The sequence below is a fragment of the Drosophila melanogaster genome, chromosome 2L (genome assembly GCF_000001215.4).
Source record: "Drosophila melanogaster chromosome 2L".
Classification (NCBI taxonomy): Eukaryota; Metazoa; Arthropoda; class Insecta; order Diptera; family Drosophilidae; genus Drosophila; species Drosophila melanogaster.
In genome coordinates this window covers 3,659,655-3,680,084 of record NT_033779.5, presented here as the reverse complement: position 1 = coordinate 3,680,084, position 20,430 = coordinate 3,659,655, and the positions used below count along the sequence as shown (strand labels likewise).

The 20,430-nt window shown below is 41.9% G+C and overlaps 5 protein-coding genes across 6 annotated transcripts in view; 4 read left to right on the top strand and 1 right to left on the bottom strand.

The window, feature by feature from the left end:
- The window catches only part of Drgx (Dorsal root ganglia homeobox), a 29,370-nt gene extending 12,030 nt beyond the window's left edge, over window positions 1-17,340 (bottom strand). For both annotated transcript variants that reach the window (NM_001298663.1, NM_001103605.2), the window contains exons 1-4: window positions 16,779-17,340; window positions 6,784-6,907; window positions 1,783-1,874; window positions 1,621-1,722 (exon numbers count right to left, since the gene is read on the bottom strand). In NM_001298663.1, the coding sequence (NP_001285592.1) occupies window positions 1,621-1,722; window positions 1,783-1,874; window positions 6,784-6,880 (291 nt within the window). In that variant the 5' untranslated portion in view covers window positions 6,881-6,907; window positions 16,779-17,340. The remainder of the gene's footprint in view (window positions 1-1,620; window positions 1,723-1,782; window positions 1,875-6,783; window positions 6,908-16,778) is intronic.
- Window positions 9,504-9,954, top strand: Sfp24Bc (Seminal fluid protein 24Bc). The gene is made up of 2 exons (NM_001169391.1): window positions 9,504-9,624; window positions 9,690-9,954. Exons 1-2 carry the CDS (start codon window positions 9,558-9,560, stop codon window positions 9,923-9,925), a joined length of 303 nt encoding a protein of 100 aa, NP_001162862.1. The 5' UTR covers window positions 9,504-9,557; the 3' UTR covers window positions 9,926-9,954.
- Window positions 10,310-10,824, top strand: Sfp24Bb (Seminal fluid protein 24Bb). The gene is made up of 2 exons (NM_001169390.1): window positions 10,310-10,442; window positions 10,502-10,824. The coding sequence occupies exons 1-2, from the start codon at window positions 10,376-10,378 to the stop codon at window positions 10,765-10,767; spliced, it is 333 nt and encodes a 110-aa protein (NP_001162861.1). The 5' UTR covers window positions 10,310-10,375; the 3' UTR covers window positions 10,768-10,824.
- On the top strand, window positions 10,951-11,394 carry Sfp24Bd (Seminal fluid protein 24Bd). Its single transcript, NM_001169389.1, has 2 exons — window positions 10,951-11,031; window positions 11,092-11,394. The coding sequence occupies exons 1-2, from the start codon at window positions 10,965-10,967 to the stop codon at window positions 11,358-11,360; spliced, it is 336 nt and encodes a 111-aa protein (NP_001162860.1). The 5' UTR covers window positions 10,951-10,964; the 3' UTR covers window positions 11,361-11,394.
- Sfp24Ba (Seminal fluid protein 24Ba) lies at window positions 11,534-12,108 on the top strand. Its single transcript, NM_001169388.2, has 2 exons — window positions 11,534-11,614; window positions 11,668-12,108. The coding sequence occupies exons 1-2, from the start codon at window positions 11,554-11,556 to the stop codon at window positions 11,970-11,972; spliced, it is 366 nt and encodes a 121-aa protein (NP_001162859.1). The 5' UTR covers window positions 11,534-11,553; the 3' UTR covers window positions 11,973-12,108.
- Window positions 17,341-20,430: the final 3,090 nt, after the last annotated feature.

Here is a 20,430-nt window from a genome sequence, read left to right as displayed (position 1 = left end):
CAAAATGCGAATGCGGTTGGAAAGTGCTCGTTGCTGTGCACACCCTCATCAAAACATTTGGCATTCATTCCATTATCGAAATCCCAGACTAAGCTGTCCAGTCGAAATGTTTTTCGGTTTTTTTTCACAATTTTCGCCGCAATTTCGTTTAAGATATCCGGACGCTGCAAACTCGGACCACAAAAGTTGGTAACAAACTGGCAGGTTCTCTCGTGTTGCGTTGGTGGGGGAAGGGGTGGCTTTCGACCCTATTAACTTGTAATTTTGTTAGGCTGACAAGTACACGTGTTTGCGACAAGTGTCCCATTGCCGTATATTATATTCACAAATATCAAATTGCCAGCAATTTATTATACGCCAAATTGAATTGAAAGTATCTGGTTACGCCTGGGAAAAAAAAGCTCGGGCTAATTGTGCCGGAAATAGAAAAATGGAGAGGATGCCGTAACGCCACCAAAGTGTTTTAATAGCCACCAAAGTGTGCGTGGGTTTCGCGACAAACGTGTCTAGTTAGTGTGGCATCCTCATTAAGTTTCAGCTTCTGTTTCAGGTTCCATTTCCATGTGCATAATTTGCTTTCGGCCTCAGAAACGACGTGCTCGAGTGGCCGGAGATACGCCATTCCACCCACCCAAGATCTCCGGAGATCTCTGCTTCCACTTCCCCCAAAGTAGATCCGCTAATTGTCATTTTAATCTGACAAATGCAACTGCATGCCCATGCAAATTGCCCTGGCACTCACCTCTTTCGTGAAAACTCATGTGCAAAGCAAACAATCTTTTCCTGACTTAATTTCGCATTTGAATGCAAACGCCTTCGCTCGAGTGTCGGAAAAGTGATTCTAATTTTGGCTTCAATTGCCCGAAATTAATCATGAATAATGTAAAAAGGTTAGAATCATTCCGTGCAACGGAAAAGGTTGGATTAAGGTGGAAATAATTACACTCAAGTGTCACTGCTGACACTGATTTGATCTGCAAAGATCACAGTTTTAAAGCAATAAACTTGTTGTCTTCGACGGCTCAATTGGCTGTAATGCAAATTTCAGCCAAAGGATACTCTCCTCTAACTACAAGATGGAAAAATCGATTTAATTTAGCTGGCGTACGAGGGCTTTCCAACCAGCGAAGGATAGCGAATTGCTTTCCACTTTTCTTCACTTTATTTTCGCATTTTATGTTTTTATATTTTCGCTGTTAACGCTTAAGAACTTTGTATATTTTGCCGCTTCGCCTCGTTCTGGCTTTCTGGGTATAGGAAATATTTTTTGTAAGGCACTTATTGCATTAGGCTGGCTACATGCCACCCCACAAACCCGAACCCGTTGGTAATCCCAGAATCTGTGGGCCTGTTCAGCATGCATATGCATTATTAATCGGTCCGGGGAAAGGGAAGTTCCAGATGGGAGAAGGGATATAGAAGACCGAGGGCTTTGATCATGCTGCGTGACCGTTCTAGGGTAGTCCTACACTTATATACTTATGAAATTTGATATGAATTCGCCAACTTCTTGAATTTCGCATCTAATATTCTCCACATTTCTCGCAACTCATCATGTTTTGCATAATTTGGCCGAAAGAGGTCAGCAAATCGGTGGAAAAGATGTATACTTTTGCTTACCTGAACCCGTGCTTCGGTCAGGTTGATTTTCATGGCCAGATCCTCGCGAGTAAATACATCCGGATAGTGGGTCTGGGCAAAGGCCGTCTCCAGCTCCTCCAGCTGGACGAAATTAAAAATTAAAGAACATTTTCTTTGCGTTTTATGCTCTACCCGACTTACCTGTTGCAGTGTGAAGGTGGTGCGATTTCGACGCTGCTTCCGCCGGACAAAAGTCTCATCGTGTATGGCAGGATGATACGAGTAGCTGGTATCTGGGGAATAGCAGATTGCAGAAAGCAAGAGGTATTAGCCACGTGAGGTGTTGCATTAGCCACCTAATTCAACTAGTTGCACCGAGGTGTAGGAGCATGAGTGCCACTAAGCTGGGATTTGTCTTCTCCAGCGTCGCCGTGCACTAAGTAGTTTAGCAGGATTTTGTTTAGGATGTTTTAAAGAATTATAAACGAGATTTGTAGATAAAATGAAGGATTTTAAAAGGCGTAGAAAAAACACAAGGCTTTGTATTTGGAAACCGAAAAGATATAACAAATTATATATTATATTATTCAAAATTTATTCAAATATTTATTTAGTTTTTTCGCTATATTTTCAAATGTATTACTCTTGGTTTTTCAAACCCTGAGTTATTTAAAGCCATTACATAGAATGCCATTATTATTCTCAATATCTTCAGTGAAGCCGAAGTTTTCTCTAAATTTTAAATGACCCAACTATAACTGCCTTGGAATTCATTCATGCCAAAAGTTTTTCTCCGCTGCCGTGCCCTTGCTGAAAAACCCAGCCCCCCGTCCGAATTTTCCTTGTCCACTTGGCTTTTGCTGAAAGCCAGCTGTTGCCAAAAATTGCAGGCTAATTGAATTTTCTAGCAGCAGCGCCATTTTGTATGCTACGAAATATTTTATAACTGCCTTTTGAGCCAGAAAGAGAGAGACACAGAGGAAAAGGAAAGGCGTTGACAGCCCCACTTGACCTCCGCCCCAAAATGCCCGGTTTTGCAAACTCCCCGGAAAATGGAAAACCAAAGTCGAAAGTCGAAAGGCGGAAACTTTGTCGGACCTTTTTACGCAACGGACTTTCTGTTCGTTCGTGTTGTAAAATTAATTTTCAATTTGATTTTAAATAAATAATTAGCTGGCAAATTGCAAAATTTAATTTTATTTTTCTTCTTGCCAAAGCCGAGTAAGCTGTCCGTCTCTTTCTCTCCGGTCCCTTCCATCTCTTTCTGTGTCTCTCTGCCTGTGTGTTAACTTTTTTGGGGGCTCTAATCCGATTAGCTGAAATGTTGTTACTTTGGCATTCATTTTCGCCAGGCCGAAGGTCGTCCCACAACCACCCCCATATCCTTGCGCTCAGTTCTCTAGAGACTCTCTGTAATGCGCACTAATGCTGTTTGTCATGTTCTACTCTATCTCTATTTCTCGACAAGTGTCGCTATGCCTGCCATCGATTAATATTTAATTATGAAAATAATTACAAAATGTTTCGGCTTCTTTTGCCATCACAGGCTCACAGGTAAGCACCAGGATATGCTCTATATATCCTGCTAATGAAGCACGTATTTCGGGCCTAAATCAAGCAATCAAAGAGGTACGCAAAAGCCATAGATTGCGATGCAGGCTAATCGAATAGTCGATGAGTTGAGCTCCGGGCACTCAGCATAATTTTCGAAGGGGGGCTGGGAAAAGTTAGGTGCCCATTAGAGGTGGCATCGTGAAGTGGGTGCTAAACCTTGGCTCTATCTAAAATTGATGAATTTATAAGAAACCAGGTACTTACTACCTAAATTTCAGGAACTAATTAATGATCTTAAGTTGATGGCTTTTATTTTTCCCCTATATCCATCTGTATAATCACGATCACGACCTTTCCCATTCCGCCCGTCACCAGTTCATTCGGCTGCACTGCAATTTTCTTGCTAATCAAATTCCTTGCAGCCAATAATTGCCTAAAATGCAAATGGAAATGCCCCAGGATGGCCGTAAAATGCTTCGGGCCGAAAAAGAAGACCAGAGCATGTTCCACTGACGTTCAAGCGGCTGGCAATTAGCACAATTAGGTTTCGAGTGCAAATCCCAGAGCGCAGAGCCAAAGCTGCCCAAAAACTGGGCAATAAGAATTTCATGCTGAAAGCTTTGGCCAAAACCCGAGCCAATGGAGGATTTCCACCACCCCATTTATCCCGTATTTCCCATTTCCCAGCTCGAACATCAAACGTCATGCAGTAGCAGCGGCAGCAACAACAAGTCAACTAACCGCACTTGTCAGGAAGACAGGATTAACAAATCCTTGTTGCCAAATTGATTCAAAAAGTACGCAAAGGGGCGCAGACAAGCCAGTAGTCAGTCAGCCAGCCAACCATCTATGTATATCTCTACATCCCTCTCTGCCACACAAGCAACTCGTCTCATTGTGCACTGAAAGAAAAGTTGGCATCTTCGTACGGCACTTGAAAATGTTTCTGTGTCTATGAGGTATGAAAATAATTTAATCGAGAGTATCAAAGTAGCTTCAACATTGGCTTTTTCGCTTTCATATACTACGAGTCGATTTATTAACACTTGATATAGATTTCTTTCAGTGCACCGAAGCTCTGCTCTGCGTCTGCTCGTTAGCTGCGCCGGTAATGGGAGATAATTCAATTTTTAAACATTTGGCATAACAAGCGAAACCATCATTAAGGGATTTTCGGTCTGGGAGCAGTCAAGTCAAGAGTCCTTGCAATCAGCTCGACCCCGCCCACCCAGCTCCGCCCATTACACGAATCGTATCCGTAAGATACATGTCTGCAACTTTGTCTGTCGACTCAGTTGCTTTATCTACACGGGGCCAAAATCAATTCTCATTCGATTTCAGTTTCGCTTACTTAATCTGAGAGCCAAGAATTAGCATTCATTATAGTTTTCCTGGGCTGGCCTAGTTTCCAGCAGCAGCCAGGACTCAAGGACTCAAGGATTCCCCCTGCATAAGGTCGAATTCCCTTGGAAAGTGTCACCGTTTCGATTTCACTACTTGAAAGTCCAGGCACGCGTTGGCAAAAATTTTAAATTAGTTTAGCAATTGAGAAGCATTCTCGGTGTCAGCTCTCCTTGGGGTGGCTTCTTCTCGAGGGGAATGGCATGGAGTGGAGTGTCACGTCAAGGAATCACGAATTGGAATCTCGAAAAACAGCGAGCAAATTGAATTAGCTATGCAAATGTGCTGTGGAATTTTTATTTTGATTTGTGAGCCATATTTACTGGTTGCGTCATCGGCGGAAGGGGAGAAAGCACATCTTAGTGGATTCGCTACGGGAATTTGAACTGAGCTAAGTGATTTTGAATTGAACTTTGTCGGAATGTCTTCATATTAGATATATAATATTTTATTATTCCTATTGTAAGGAACAGGGCTCCAATTATGCCTTTGGCAAATTGAATTAGGCTGTCGCAAATCAAAAGCGACAGTCCCTTCGAGGACCCTGGCTGATCCTTGAGGTTGCCTAAATGGAACATAAGTTATCGCCTCGCTGTCCGTCCATCCGTTCGTCATATTGAATCAGTCAGTAGCAAATAGAATTTGCACCTGATTAGGATTACGGGCCAGGGGCAAATGTGCCAAGATGTTACGTAATGCGTTCATAAGTCGCCATCTAATCCCATTAGATGGCGCACATTCCCCAAAGAGATGTATACCATCGAAATTCGACCGCCCACAAAATGCACTGCAATTTGCGGTGAAGCTTAGTTGGTTGGGGGACACCCACTTTTATATATAGATGTTGCGGTTGTTAGACGGCGGTTCCTTTTATGGCTAGTGGGTGGGAAAAAATCAATAAACTATTCCGTTGGCGGATGGCGCTTTGATTTATGATTTTCGATAAATGCCTCAGCACTCAGCCTCAATCTGTCGAAATCTGTCGCCGCATTCCGATTGCGAGTGTCGAAGGAAAATTTGCATGCCAAAGCATTAACGCTTTGCCATTCGATAATTGCATGAAATGAAATCTGAAATCCAAAATTCCCCCCACACACTACCCCATCCCTTACCCCAGCGCCCTTTTTGGCTACCCAATTCCAATTCCAATTCGAATGGATCGCTTCACTTTTCGACACGTTCACGTTTGCTTGACTTTGCCTTTGGTTTGGCCACTCCTTTGCTCCGAAAATCCCATCCTGCACTGCATGCGAATATCGATTGAGTTGCCCATGCTTTTTTTTTTATTCAATTATAGTTATATGGCAGTGGAGGTGCTCTGCCTCGGGTTCCTCTCCGGTTCTGGATACTGGTTCCTCGATTCTGGAGTGCCAGCCAAAGTTTATTGGGCTCGGATTGGTCGGTGGGGCATGGAACTGGGCCAGGGATTGAGGGGCCTGGGACTGGGAGTAGGGAATCATTCTGGATGACGAGCGGTGGGCAGTAGGAAATCGAATTGCCCCGCTGTGGGTTTTCTTTGCACCCAATTCATCGAAATAGCATTTAATGGAATTTTTTCTGTAGCCCTGTCAGTTCAAGAGAGATTTTCCGATTTTTTGGCACTTTTAGAAAAAGAATTTGTTCACAAGATATTTCGACAAGAAACTGGATATTATATCCATTATATAACCAGTACATGATGAGTTTTCTAATTTCAATATCTTCTCACTCCAAGTACGCATACCACTTACCCTTCGACCGGAGTGGCAAACTTTTCGAGGCAAACAGCAAACTACCGACATGTGCGACCATGAAATCTGATATGCCACATGGGGAATGAGAACAACGAGTGCGCTACCCTGCCTGCAACGTGCTGCTAATAGAATAATTCGTTAATGTAACTACACGATCCGGAGATACAATAATCCATTGACGACAGACGAGAAAGAACAGAGGCGGCGGCGATTATCTTTGGCTTTTTATCTAAATTCAATTCGATGCGAACGAGAAGATTGCACTTTTGGCAGTTGGAAATCCATCTGTTCCAGCAGATGATGTTTCGATACGTAAATTACATAATAGAATTAGGGTGGGTTGAAGTGCGTTAAAGTGCGAATATGAAGAATAACACATCACAACTCATATCTACAAACCAAATTAATATAGTTTTTAAATGAATTCAAATAAATAGATCTAGTTATCTTTCTTTATTCTTATTTATAATCCATCATAATTGGTATCCCAATATATTATCTTATATATACTCACATGGATGGGTGGCGGCGAACGGGTAGTCGAGGGTGGGCAGGCGCGGCGGGTGGGGGCCGCATGGATGGAGGGCTGGGGGGCACTGGTAGCAAAACATTCCTCTGCCCGCGGCTGCAGGACCGAGCTGAAATCGAAATCGGAATCAATATCGAAATAGTTGTGTAGAATCGATGGGTTTGTTACTCATCAACGATTGAAATTGAGAAAAAGAATCTTTAAATTGCATGTAATTTTGATAAATTCACTTGGCAATCACGCCATGACAACGACGATCATGTTTGTGATAATGACGATGATGATGAACGAGAAACTTGTAATTTAAGTGCACAATTGAATTGAAGACAGAGACATGCGGGTATTGGCATTCCTCCTTTTGGCTTTTTGTGGGGCGACTTTGCGTCGCCTTTAATGTTGTCATATGCACCTCAAACTCAATTCGATTCAATTAAAGGCAATTACAGACTTCTGACAAATCATCCACAATCGATTTCATCTGCTTTTGCATCTCATGGGCTCTCGATTCTGGCTGCATTGTGTGTCGTCTGCATACAATTAAATTGTCCTCAAACGAATCAATTGATTTAAATTAATTGCATTTGCCGCAAAAGACTCGCCATATAACTATGGCCGCAACTGTAACTGCTCTTGATGAACTCACATCAGTTATGAGTCGATGTTTTGCGTTCGCCTGGCGCCTTTCCCAATGCAGTTTGCAGCTTAATTAGTCGAAGAATTTCTCCCTACACTCATATTCACGGATGGGGATAGTTGAGCTGTATCTTTCAGATACACAAATGGTTAGGAAACAAAGTCACAGTGTCAAGCTAGAGATTGCCAGATAGCCAAGATCAGCGAAAGGCGCTGAGAAAGTGCACTCTTCAATGAAATTGATATTGGTGGGAAAATTGTGTGGCACATATTCGTAATGTTTTCATCAGTCTTACCATCTTGAAATTAAATTTCAAATTGATAGTTTCTTATTCAAAGGAAATGTTACAAATTCCTTTATACATAAATTATAGCCAATTTGCCATACACACGCGTCATGCAACATTTCTTTATGCATATGTACATGTTGGCAGGTCAATTTCCTGTGTTGTTGCATCGACGTAGCTTTTCTCCTTTTTTGGGCTATCACATTTCCCGCTGCATTTCAATTGCAATTAAAATTAATTGTAACTTCTATATGACACATTATCCACACACACAAGGCCCATCAGCCCAAACCGCCGAATCAGTTGCACCATCCGGATTGCAGGTGGGTCCTTCGCCTTGCTGTGTGCCGACATTTTAATTTATTTGAGTAAATTTGTTAAAAAAAAATTGTATGAATTTTATTTATGATGCTCGCCACACGACTGTTGGCACAAGCACCCACAGCACCACCCCCTGCACCACCCACCGCCCAGTGCACCACAAGTGTTAGCATATCATGTTACAGACTATTTCCGCCAAATTTACACACGCAAAATAATTTAACGTGCTCAGCGGCAGCGCGTGTCCTGCCTACGCTTGTATCCTGATTGCACTGAGAAAAACTGGCGAGCTTAAGCCAGAAAGTGCTGCAAAATACATAGTTGCTTAGCTTAAATTCATGAAATTCATTTGAAGTTCGCTTATTAAAGATATATACATAAGCCCTTAAACTATTCTAGTTATTTTTATAGTGTATTACTCTTTAATCTAAATTCCCAATTAGAACAGATCTAGATCGTAATTTTTTTAAGTGTCCTTCTACAGCTTCCTGTTTCCTGGTCGCAGATGTGTCCGCGTTCCCAAAAGTCAAGCCCCGACAAGTGGCGCCAATAAATTTCCATTTAGTGCGGGTACGAGCGGGGCACGCCCCCCAAACAGCCTCCTTTTCGGCCACGCCCCCCTTTCGCTCGCCGAGGGAAGGCATTCCATTAGAATTGTGAGAATTTGTAATTTTGCATAATTGTTATATTTGGAGTCCGTCGGCCGCAAAACTCATTTGCCAAATGGAAAATTGCCATTTCGTGTCTAATGTTGCACATGCGGCCTGCCAGTTGGCAACTGGATGCCTGGATGGTTTCGGCCAGGTCCACAGGAACTGGTTGCAAAGTTTTAGTGGCATCGCCAACAGAGGGATTTGCACGGTGTTGGGGCTTTTGGGGCTGGCAGGCCGGCCGTTACTGGTGTTGTTAGTGAATTAATTTCCAGTGAATAATTTATGCTGAATTATTTTGGACGTATTAAATAGGCACAGCAGCAGAGGAGCTTTTGCGGTGCCCACTAGTGGAGCAGATCAGAGCAGAGTGGAGCAGAGTAGAGTACCCGGATAATACTCCCATGTGCATGTGCGGATGGAAAGCCCTTACTTGTGTTGGACCTTGGGGCGTTACATTTAAATCAAATCAAAATGCTATTTCTGAAATTGATTTTTGAAATTTTAATGTCCGGATCGTGGCCCGGAGATTATGTAACCAAAACGCACTGCAATGTGGAATTCTGATATGGGCCTAATTAGTTGGCACAACAACTCGTACGAGACACAAATTGGACAGGGCTTTTACTTTTGCATAATTCGCACTTGCACTGGTATTTTGACAGGAGAATAACTAAGGAAAATAATCACATGGTTACTATAATAATAGTATCAGAAAGTTTAGAACTTTATGAGTATTAAATATGCAAAAACGCGTAGAAAACTAATAAAAGGCATGACGTTCTTAGCACTTAAGATTTATGTGCAAATCTTCAGTCGCTTTGTGTCAGCAGAGAAACAAGGTTCAAATTGCAGATAAGAACTTACAATGCAATATTTTGTCATATTATTCGCCATAATTTCATTTCTTGCACTAGCTCACGGGAAAAAAGATCGTAAGTAGTTAGCAAAACACTATTATTATCCATTATTAACTGATGGTAAATTTTATTTCAAACAGCAATGTGCAGGAATAAACCTTTTGCAGTTGGAAAATGTCAACAAATTGTTACAGGATACACGTTTGCACCGAAAAAAAAGAGATGTTCGAGATTCTCTGCTGAAGGCTGTCGAGTTACTGGTAACTTTTTTAACACACGACAGCAATGCGAGGAAAAATGCTGGGACGAATATCAAGACCTCGTCGAGTTTCAGAAAAACCTACTGAGTTTACTTGCGGAAATTCCTGAAGAATAAATTTAAATAAAATGAAGTTTGAATATATTTTTGGGAAACCTTTTTTTGATGGCTTCGATTAGTTAGTCTAAAAATTAGGTTTATGTTTATTTATTACATTATAAATACCCAATAAGTTATGGTTTTATAAGTAAATGTGTTACTTCATTAAATGCCGTAATTAATTCGCCGACATATATGATACTTTTTAAAAAAATGTATTTTATTCATAAATATTTATCCCACCTTAGTTTAAAGTCAAAATTTAATTGGCTATTTTTACACCTTAAATGTAGTCAAGCAATTAAAGTGCAAATACGTTTATTTTATGACGAACCGTAATAGAAGGTGAACTGAACTTATTAAGATTTTAGCAATAAGTACAGAAGACTAAGCCCGTTTTAGCCCAGTTATACTGTACACTTTCGTCATTTTCAACCATCGCAAGAAGATAGTGTACAAATCGTGAAAATGAAATTCGTGATATTGCTATCCTTGATGTGCATCGGAATTGGTTATGCCCAACAACAGTCGGAAGGTGAATGTTATTTTACAACTTTGCTTATTTATTTATTTTATATACTTTCTCCCATTTAGTCAAATGCTTCATGGACGCCATTCCTGTGGGCGAATGTGGTAGTCGGATTATAGGGTATAGCTATTCGAGTGTAAGAGCCCGTTGCGTAAACTATGAGACCATAGGTTGCGAGGTCATCGGAAATTTCTTCACCGACAGGAAAGTGTGTGAGGCCAAATGCAAACCGCCGATCAGTTTTAGAAACAATCCATTCAGTTATTATTTCGAAAGAGCTTTTAACCAGGCCCGCGATACTTTAAGAAGAATATTCAATCTACCTCAGTAAAATAATTATGTGGAAGAAATAAAGAATATCAATTTAATTGCACTGTTAATAAGCCAGAAAATAATTGCTTTGTATTTTATAAATATGCAAATTACATTTTCATATTTTTAATGCCGAATCTAATGGGGTCTATATCCCCACAATGCCTTCAGTTACAGTTTTCAGTCATTGGTGAGCAGCTGAAAGCAACACTTGAAATGAAATTACTCTCTGCGGTTCTTCTAATAGGTACCTTAAGTGCCATTTGTCTTGGCCAAAAGGAACGTAAGTGTCATTTTAACTAATAAATATTCAGTTCGACTTATGGAAACTCCTACTTCTTAGCCATATGCAGGTCTGATCCGAGTGTTGTCGGAAATTGTGGGCATAAAATTAAAGGGTATACCTATGAAGTTCGAAAAAATAATTGCAAGAAGTTCCGGGCGATGGCCTGTAAGGTAACTGGAAACTTTTTCCGTAGCAGGGATGCGTGCAATGCGAAGTGCAAGGACACCAGGAAGCCAGCTCAAAGCGGAGTCATTGAATTCTTCAGTCGAACGGTGTCGCAGTTTCTGCAGATGATCTTAAGCCTAATGAGTTGGGCCGGATTTTGAACCAATAAACTATATTGATAATAGTAAAAATCTTACACACTTAACATTTTATAGTATTTTATAGCTCTTGACTTTCGCTAATTTATGGTAATATAAACATAGAAAAGTAACATACATAGTTCAGTTTGAGGCAAAGTGAGATTTAAGTTGCTTACTGTGTGTGGAAATTTTTCAGTCGTTTGAAAGGTGAGCAATGGAGACGAAGTTCGTGGTCATAACTTTTCTAATAAGCTACGTACTTGCCCAATCGAATGGTTAGTATTGAACTAACTTAAGATCTCCAATGTGATTTCCGAACTTTTTTCAGCCGATTGTGGCAATAAGCCAATTGTGGATGGAAATTGCGATCAGATAATCAAAGGATTTACTTTTGCAACCGAAGAAAACCGATGCAAAAAGTTTAGAGCAAAGGGTTGCACAGTGGGCGGAAATTACTTTCGAGCCAAAGATGAGTGCGAGCTCAAATGCAAGGGTTATATAAATTGGGGTATCGAAAGCTTCGGAAACGGAGATTGGGAAGAAAGTGAAATTGAGGACTATTGGAATAATGGTTCGGAAGAAAGCGAAGTCGAAAGCATCTCGAATAGAGGATCGAAAAAACGAACTCTCTAAAAGAAGCTTGAACTGAGATAACATCGATGAATACTTGACAGCGGGGATTCAGTTTATTAAAATGGTAAATGGTAACATTAAAAATTTTATTTGGCTACACTGTAAGCTACCTAATAAATTATACAGTTTTCTATATAAAATATTGTAATATTGTATTCTTTCATTGCCAGAAGTTGTCTTTAATTCACTGACCGTTTCCTACTCCACTTGAAGTGTCTACTTTTGGGCTGACCCTGCTAATTGTCATCACCTGCGAATTCCCCCACACCGGGAAAGTGGAGTTGTCGCAGGTGTTGCTGTTGCTGCTGCAATTACATTTGGTGTGGCAACTGCCGCTGGCAGCCGGCAACTGGCGACGCCAAGCCAAATGCAATTATCCAATTGCACGAAATGCACTTGGCAATGTTTGTGGCCTAGACAATGCAACACAACTCGCTGTGTCCAAGTGTGAATCTGTGTGAGGGTGCTGGCTGGCGAGTGTGTGCGTGGGTATCTGTGTGTGGACGTTGGAGCAGCACACGCGAAATTCAATTAAGTGCGCACTAAACAGCGCAACGATTTCGATTGGACTGCGCTCCCTAAAACGCCAAGTGAAAACGAGATGCACATGGGAAAATCCCATGTAAGTCCTGTCGTTTTGAAATATTTTAAAATTTAATAAATGCCTTATTGAAAAATGTGTCGTTTCTAGTGTTGGTCCTTCGAGCCGGATACATTGATCACCATATGTGCACTCCATAAAATGTTTAACGAAATTCGGGTAGCGCAACAGCTTTAGTTAGTTTTCCACAGTGCAGCAGAACGGATGGGAAATGCTAAACGGAGGGATGGGGCTGGTGAAGGGCCTGCAGATTGGTGGAAATCTGTGTGCTAAGCCTTTGTTGTCCAGTCGGTCCTCGGACATGGGCTTAGTAATGGAAGCTTGCGCTAGTTTCTGCCACGAGCCGTCGCCAAAAACGGGGAAATTCAATAAGAGCGGGAGGATTACGATTTGGAGGGGACTTTGGGTGGGGGGAGCACAGCAGCGGATGTGGATGCAGTGTTCGCCAAATTGCATTAGATGTACGGAGGGATGCAGGCGGGGCCAGCTTCAAAGGTCTAAAATCGTTCGGAAAAGGGCCATTGAACCACTCTGTTAAATGACTCTTAAACTCTTTTTCAGTCAGGATTGAATTTTATTGTTTATAGTGATGCCTAACCACTTTTTTAATGCTTGTAGAAAATATAGTCATCTTGCAGATTGTAAATGAATTATATCCCCAAAATATTGTATTTTTAATTGCAATCACGCTGATTTCGAATTTATTTATTTCCATAGGCCTCTTCACAAGTGCACAAAATAAAATACGAAATTAACTCAAAATTAATTAAAACGCATCAGAATATAATGCAATTTGCTGCAGCGGCAGAAGCGACAAATGCTGAGGGCATTATGCAACAGCTGCAGCTATAAAAAGTAATATAAATATAAATTAATAATGTCACGAATGACAACAACAACGGCGTGGAGACAAAACGAGCAATTGCATTAATTGAGCAAACAACAAAGTGGGAAATGCAATGCGTCTGGACAACGGAAAGCCCAACAACATTGGATGCACATGAATATGGATGAGTCTGGACGCCAATGCCAATGCACTTTCCATGCAACAAATGCACTTCGCTGCGCCAGCGAAAAAAAAATACCCGCGCGAGCATCCGGAATTATCAACTGTCGCTTGATTAATTTGAATTAACCAAATTAAAAATGGAAACACAAGTCAATCAGCGAGTGCAACACCCAGAAGCGATGAGCAATGGGCGACCAAAAGGGGATCATCAGAGGGGCACAGAATGGTCAGTTAAAACATATATGGTCAGCATTTTGATAATGGAATAAGAACAGATAACTTTCATTATAATTTTCTACGTGTCATTCAAATATGTATAAAATACCATATTCAGAAGGTCAGAAGACAGACATATTTTTGGAATTTTTTCCTGCACTTTTGCCGCCTCTTGAAGGTCAGATGCAAACCCACCACCGACCTGCTTTCATTCCCAGGGCCAGTTGCACTAATGGACTTATCGGCCACTCGAATCTCGGTTCGCCAAATCGCGACGAGACGCAGAAACACACAGATTCGCAAGAGTGCAGTGCAGCTGGAAAGTGGGATAATTCGCAAACAGACTGCTGCAGTGCCTCCGCTTGTGGATATCACATCCATGGGCATATCCACGTGCGCATCCCTGCTCCAAAGCCCCGTCCCGCTGGCATTAGAGCCACTTAAACGCATTTGCGAAATTGCCTACCGCCCACCCACACACTCGTTTAGCTCTAGTTTTCCTAGTTTTTTTTGTTTTTGTTGTTGCCCCAAACCGAGAGCGCGATAATTTCCCACTGAGGTGAGATGATATGGTAATGGGAGGAGGAGGAGGAGGTGGAAGTGGGTGGCGGTAAACTGGCCGTCCAGCGATGAGGTTATCACTTTTGCCACCGAAGTAAAGTGCATCCGTTTTTAGAAATGTCTGCCTGTCCGGCCGGCGTAATCAAACTAAACTGGCGCAGTCTGCCACTGATGATCCAACTTGGAGTGGGCTGTGATATGATGGATACAGTAGAGCTTCCAGGTGCGGAAAGGATTTTTCAATATAATATTCATATCACAGTAGCTGAGAGTTATGATCTATCTACTCAATGATCTATCTAATATTTAAATGAAATACATACAAGTTGTTACACTTTCATGTTTTTGGAATCTCCACTGTCTAGCCAAACCATTTGCATATGCCCCCATCTAAGTATCCCTCTTGATTGCAGTTTTGGTTGAGCGTTTTCCTTTTTTTTTTTGCATATTTTTTTGCTGCTCTTGTTTTTGTCTCGCGGCGCATTAAGCGAATTTGCGAGGTTCGAATTTGATTGTGTCAATTGGCTCGCGCCTAGAATCAGGGAATCAGAGCCTCAGTGTAAATCGGACCGAAATGATGCAGTGCATTTGGCCGGAGAGCCACCCACCAGCGAATCAGCGCCCGAATGCTGCACTGCAAAAAATGAGCGTAAATTGAATTAGGCAGCCGTGTTGCACCCCCGCCAGTTTTTCGTGTCCAAGTGCCGCCAGCTTATACAAACTCGAAAGCCAAACAGAGCCGATTCCGAAAGCTAACCCTTTCAATTATATATACTTGATATACATACATAAATACATATATGTATGGTATATCGTCATCTTCGGGGCGCCCGCATGGGGAGGAAAATCCGTTGATCACCCCTACTGACTTGGTCTTCTTGTTTTATAAATATTTTGATTGAATTTTCTGTTTAATTAAAGCAAATTGTTTTGTGCATTTCAGTTGGTTAGGGTATGGGAGGTGTTGGCACCATATATTTATTAAGCTTTGTGGGGGGTCGTTAAGTGATTGAGAAACACAGGGGATGAATTAAAGTGGGCTATGAAATTTGCTAAGAGTGTGATGACGAAATCAAATGAATATGCTATATACAGATAATCAGTTCTAATTGTCGAATTATTCATTATAAATATATTAATATATTACAATAAGTTAATATTTAGATGGTTAAATATCTTTTTGAAACTAGTGGTACGGTGACATGTCTCATTTGCATATGGAAAGCCTCGGCGAGAATGTGTGGACTCCAATCTATCCATCAATTTGGAGCATTCACCAATTCGTTGCCCAATTCAATCAAGCAATCAATAAACATGGCCGAACTAACCTCCTTCGACTAACGTTCTCTGCGGTAATTCCATTTGCTAATTTAAATATGCCAAATTGTATTTTATTTGTATGCGGCCCTATCGCACCAGCCCCCTTTTTAACCCCCCCATTCAGCGCCCATTTCACTGCCCCTTTTTTGCACCCATGCTTCCCTAATTGAGTTGAACGAATCGAACAAAACTTGGCGACGAATGGAAAAACCGTTCGTCAACTCCAATTGACTCCTATGTGGATCCATCCAGTCAGACTTCCCAACCCTGTGTGCCACCCACCGCCCTCTTGCGTGGGCGTGGCATCCAGTGGAGCGTTGAACGTTTGCATGGCTGCCAATTAATTTGCGGTTGATCAATTTAATTTGAAACTTCGTTTTCCCCACTTCTTTTTTTTTTTGTTTGGTTTGCTCTTTGGCGAATTATTTGCCATTGATTTTGTACCCTTGCTCCATCTCCGTTGCGCACATGGAGAATCGGAATCCACGAGCTGTCTCCTCTTTTTTTCCCTCTCTTAATTACCATCAATTATTCAAACTGCATTTGCGGAGTGATCAACTTTTGGTCTGTCTTCAATTAAGCGGCGAGTTTTCAACCGAAATACCCCATCCCTTGCTGTTTTCGGGGGCAATCTCCTTTTGGATCCTTGCTGCCGAATCCTTTATGCATACACCAATTTTGGTTTTAATTCTTTTTTCGCCTCCAATCCACGCTTCTTTCACATTTGCACTTCAAGTGCTTGACGAGTTTTGTGCGATTTCTCACAGGAAAGGCATCGGCACAAACACTTTTGCCAGACACTTCGGGTCTGGCTCACAAAAACACACACTCCAGGACTCCGGACTCTCGAAGGCCGAGATTCTTATCACACTGAAACTCATTAGGAAATTTCCTTAATGCAAATTAAAAGCGTCTAAATAAATTATGAGCGCACGGTGTGCTGCGATTTGAATGGGAAGTTGAGGATTATCTTTTGAATCAGTTGCTTGAGGATAACAAACAATTCGATCATAACGTTCCAAAACCCGTTAATAATAATTCTTTTCTAAAGGAATTTCCGACTTTGTTATAAATCAAATGAGTGCATAAGAGATATTACCTTATTACCGTCCGTGAAAATTTTGGCAGCAATACTTCAAGCGTGTGACAGAAGAAAATCCCTTGTCGCTCTTGTTTTTTTGACTTTTTGGCGCTGAGCTCTGTTTGAGTTTAACTTTTTCGCAATTTTCACAGAACGAACGAACACGCAAGACAAAGGTGCGAAAGTTTCCCCGAGCTAAACAAGTCTAAACACTTGCCAGGAAGTTTTGCAAAAAGTTTTCAACAAGGATACGTGGGCGAATCACAAAGGAAGTTGGGCAATGTTAAGGATTCCTCTACAAATTACACGCTCAATCTCAGAGGTAATAGGCCGCAAAGAGTAGTTAGTTTTGGGTTAAGAACAAACACACACGTAGGTTTAGCACTTGAAGGAGCTGGATGTCTATGAGGAGTTTTGAGTTTTTCCAGCCTTGTTCGCAGCACCGTTTTGCCGACGGAAAAGTTTCCTTTTAGAGATTAAAAAATTGTCATTTAATCCAGACGGGTAATACGTATTTTTTCGGGGGATTTAGTAAGATCTATATGACATATATATAGTAGTGTGGATAGTGTTCAACCGACCGCGTGAAACGTCAGAATGCGAATGATCTAACGGTGCTTGCCGCAGTCGCAACGTCGACAGCGCAGTCGGCTGCAAATTAGATCTGCGCCGGCAGAAAGATGGCTGCGGGTGGGAAAGAGATGGAGGAGGAGGAATGGGGATGATGCCCCTAAGCGCCGCCTTTGCCATTTCCCGTTATTTTCGCTCGCGCATGCGCCGCGCAGCCAGCAAACCAAAGCGCAGTTGTTTCGAGACATATACCCATCTCGCTCGCTCACCCAACCCCCTCACTCCCTCTCTCTTTTGCTCTTTCTCCGGCATGTAAGACAATTTTCTCGCGCATTTTCATTGTGGAAATTGAATTTTCGGCATGGAGAGCTGCAAAAACAAAAACAGAAACGTTGAAGGGGCTCTCGTGTTCCTAATATCCCTATCTACTCTTATCCCTATCTACTTTATTTTATTACACTTTATTTAGGTGGCAAGGAGAGAGCGAGCGAAAGAGACGGGACTAGCCCCAAGGGGGGGAAGGAGAGCGCAAACAACTGAGGCAGCCTTAAATTGGATTTTCATCGTTAAGTGTGGTGAATGTGTGTGGGGCAGGGGGGTGGGGGATGCGGGAAGAAATGGGCGATACGGGAAGAAGAATCGCCTTCTTCGGGGAATCGCTTTGGTGCTCTTCGGGGAAGAGGAAGAGGATACTACAGCAGTAACAATAAGAAAACGATTACTCACCGTTGGTATTTATTTGGCATATCATTTTTTACCCCTCCCCACCCCCCACGAACTTTTTCTTTTCTTTGTGCCCCACTTGACAACTCAATTTATTTAGATTAATCTCTCATCTTGGGCAAAAAATAAATAACTAAGTGAATTTCAGTTAATTTATTATGGAGCATCATTGTTATGGCTTTTCTGTTTCCTCCCCCAAAGAAGAAAACACCCCGTATAATAGCAATTCCCAATCCCAGTGACGCCATCTTGGATCCCATTTATTATTGTTTGCCTGAATGGGTTCCTCTAGCTGTCCTTCGCCCCTCGACCTCTGACCCCTCTCTCAACCCCACCCCCCCTTCTTGCCACATGGCTCTTTGGCCACAATTACGAAATGAATTTGTGGCCTTCCGCAGTCCCTATTCTTCCCCTTTTATGCACTGCCGTAATTCCATCACAAATCTTACCTGAAATGTTCTTATTCCTAGGTAAAACATTATATAAATATCAAGCGAAATAAAATACTTTGCTTTACAATCTTTGAAATAGTATGAGTAGATGCTCTTCAAATTCTAAAAAAAACATGTAATATTTTTTATAATATTTTGCAACTGCTTTCTATTTTATTATCATAATCCAATTGTAAAAACTTGATCATCATTTGAGAATATATTTTTTAAAGTGTTCTGAATTTGGCATTTTGGGCGTGCAGGATAACTATTCAGTTTCTTCTGGCTCTCCTACGCTCTCCCCTCGCCTGCCGCTCCTTTCATTTGGGGGTAGCCTGTCAGGCCTGCAAATTGGCGCCCTGATTTATGACTTTGTCTATTGTTAGCTTACTTCCTTTGCCACCCACAGGCTCCTGGATTGCGGCCCCACTACGTTCCTCCATCATTAGTTTGTATTTTAGTTTCATTTCCAATCCGAATTTCATTTCATTTTGCGCTTAAATTTTGTTTTGTCCTCTTTGATTGTGTTTATTTTCCACTCCCTCTACATTTTCGGCGCTTTTCTTGGTTGGTTCGTTTTAGTGGAATTACCTACTTCATAATAGATGAGTCTGGGATTCGTTTTGGACGCCAGAGAGAAGGCGTGGCACTCGGCTTCTAACGCCTCTTCCTTTGGCAGGTGAGTTTCCAGCGATTCGGAGGAGGAAAAAAGATTTTTCCATCCACGGAAACTACTCGTGTTGCATTTTCCACTTTGGGTGGATGATTTTATAACAGTTTGCTTGTCATAAAATTGTCAATATTGGCGAAGTTATCAGTTATGTGATAAGCTTTGTTGTTATGAGCTATTTGTTATAATTTTACAAAAATTACTTAGAGATGCGCTTATTAATAACTTAAGCAAATAGCACGCCTTGGCTTTCTTAATCTTCTAATATCTTTCTACAATTTGAACTAAAGTACTTATTTATTATCCCTTTTCCACCATTTTCTCGGTGCCCGGCAGTTCCTGGGTGAAATTTATGTAATTTATATGGGCACTTGACTGTCTAAATTGCCTGCAGAGCTGAGCCCCACCCGGCAGAAAACCGCCTCAATAGCAGGACAATCTCCAGTCTGCCATCCATTTACCCCCCCCCAACCCCACTTCACGTTTTTTCCAGCCCTCCGCCTTCCACACCCACTGCCCCTTTTGGAGCACGCTTTGCTGCCACTTTTTATATCATCTACTTAGCCCTAATGGCAAATAATTAATTTCCAGCTTCCGCGAAGCCAGTTCTAGCCTGCCACGCCCCCTGGCCAACGCCCACGTAGTAAATGGCCGCATGTAACTGCAGTTTCGCCCCCCCCCCAAAAAAACCCCCTCGCTGGCCCCTGAAACGACCGTTTTCAATTTACAAATTGCTTATTTTCCGAAAACCAAATTGCGAGTGCCTCGGACTTTTGCCAGGAGTGAAAACCCGTAACTGTAACCGGATCCGGATACGGATCCTGATCCGGGACCAGGACGAGGCCAGAAGCAGCAGTTAATGCATTTTACGTGCGGCCAGTTGGGTGGCGAGAAATAAGGGGGGTGTTGGGAAGTGCTGGGTGGGGAAAATGCGCTGCGGCGAAGGCATCTCAATTACGTTTATAAATTTTCCAAGCCAAAATGGCGCAGCCTCCGAAAATGAATAGCCGCCCGAAAGGGACAGCGCGAAATGGGGAAGCGAGACGGCAGGTGGCAAAGGTTTTGGGGCAATTAATAACCATTTCAGACCTCATCGAGATGCTGAAGCATATGAACCAGAAATATGAAAGGTAACTTAAAGTTGAGAAAAGATCTTATTAAAACCCCTTTTTAATATTGCCTACGCCATTGATCTCATAAGCATCAGTCTACCCAGGAAACTCATGAAATATCAACGGAAGTCCCCTTTCCGCTTGTCGAAATTTTATTAACTTCT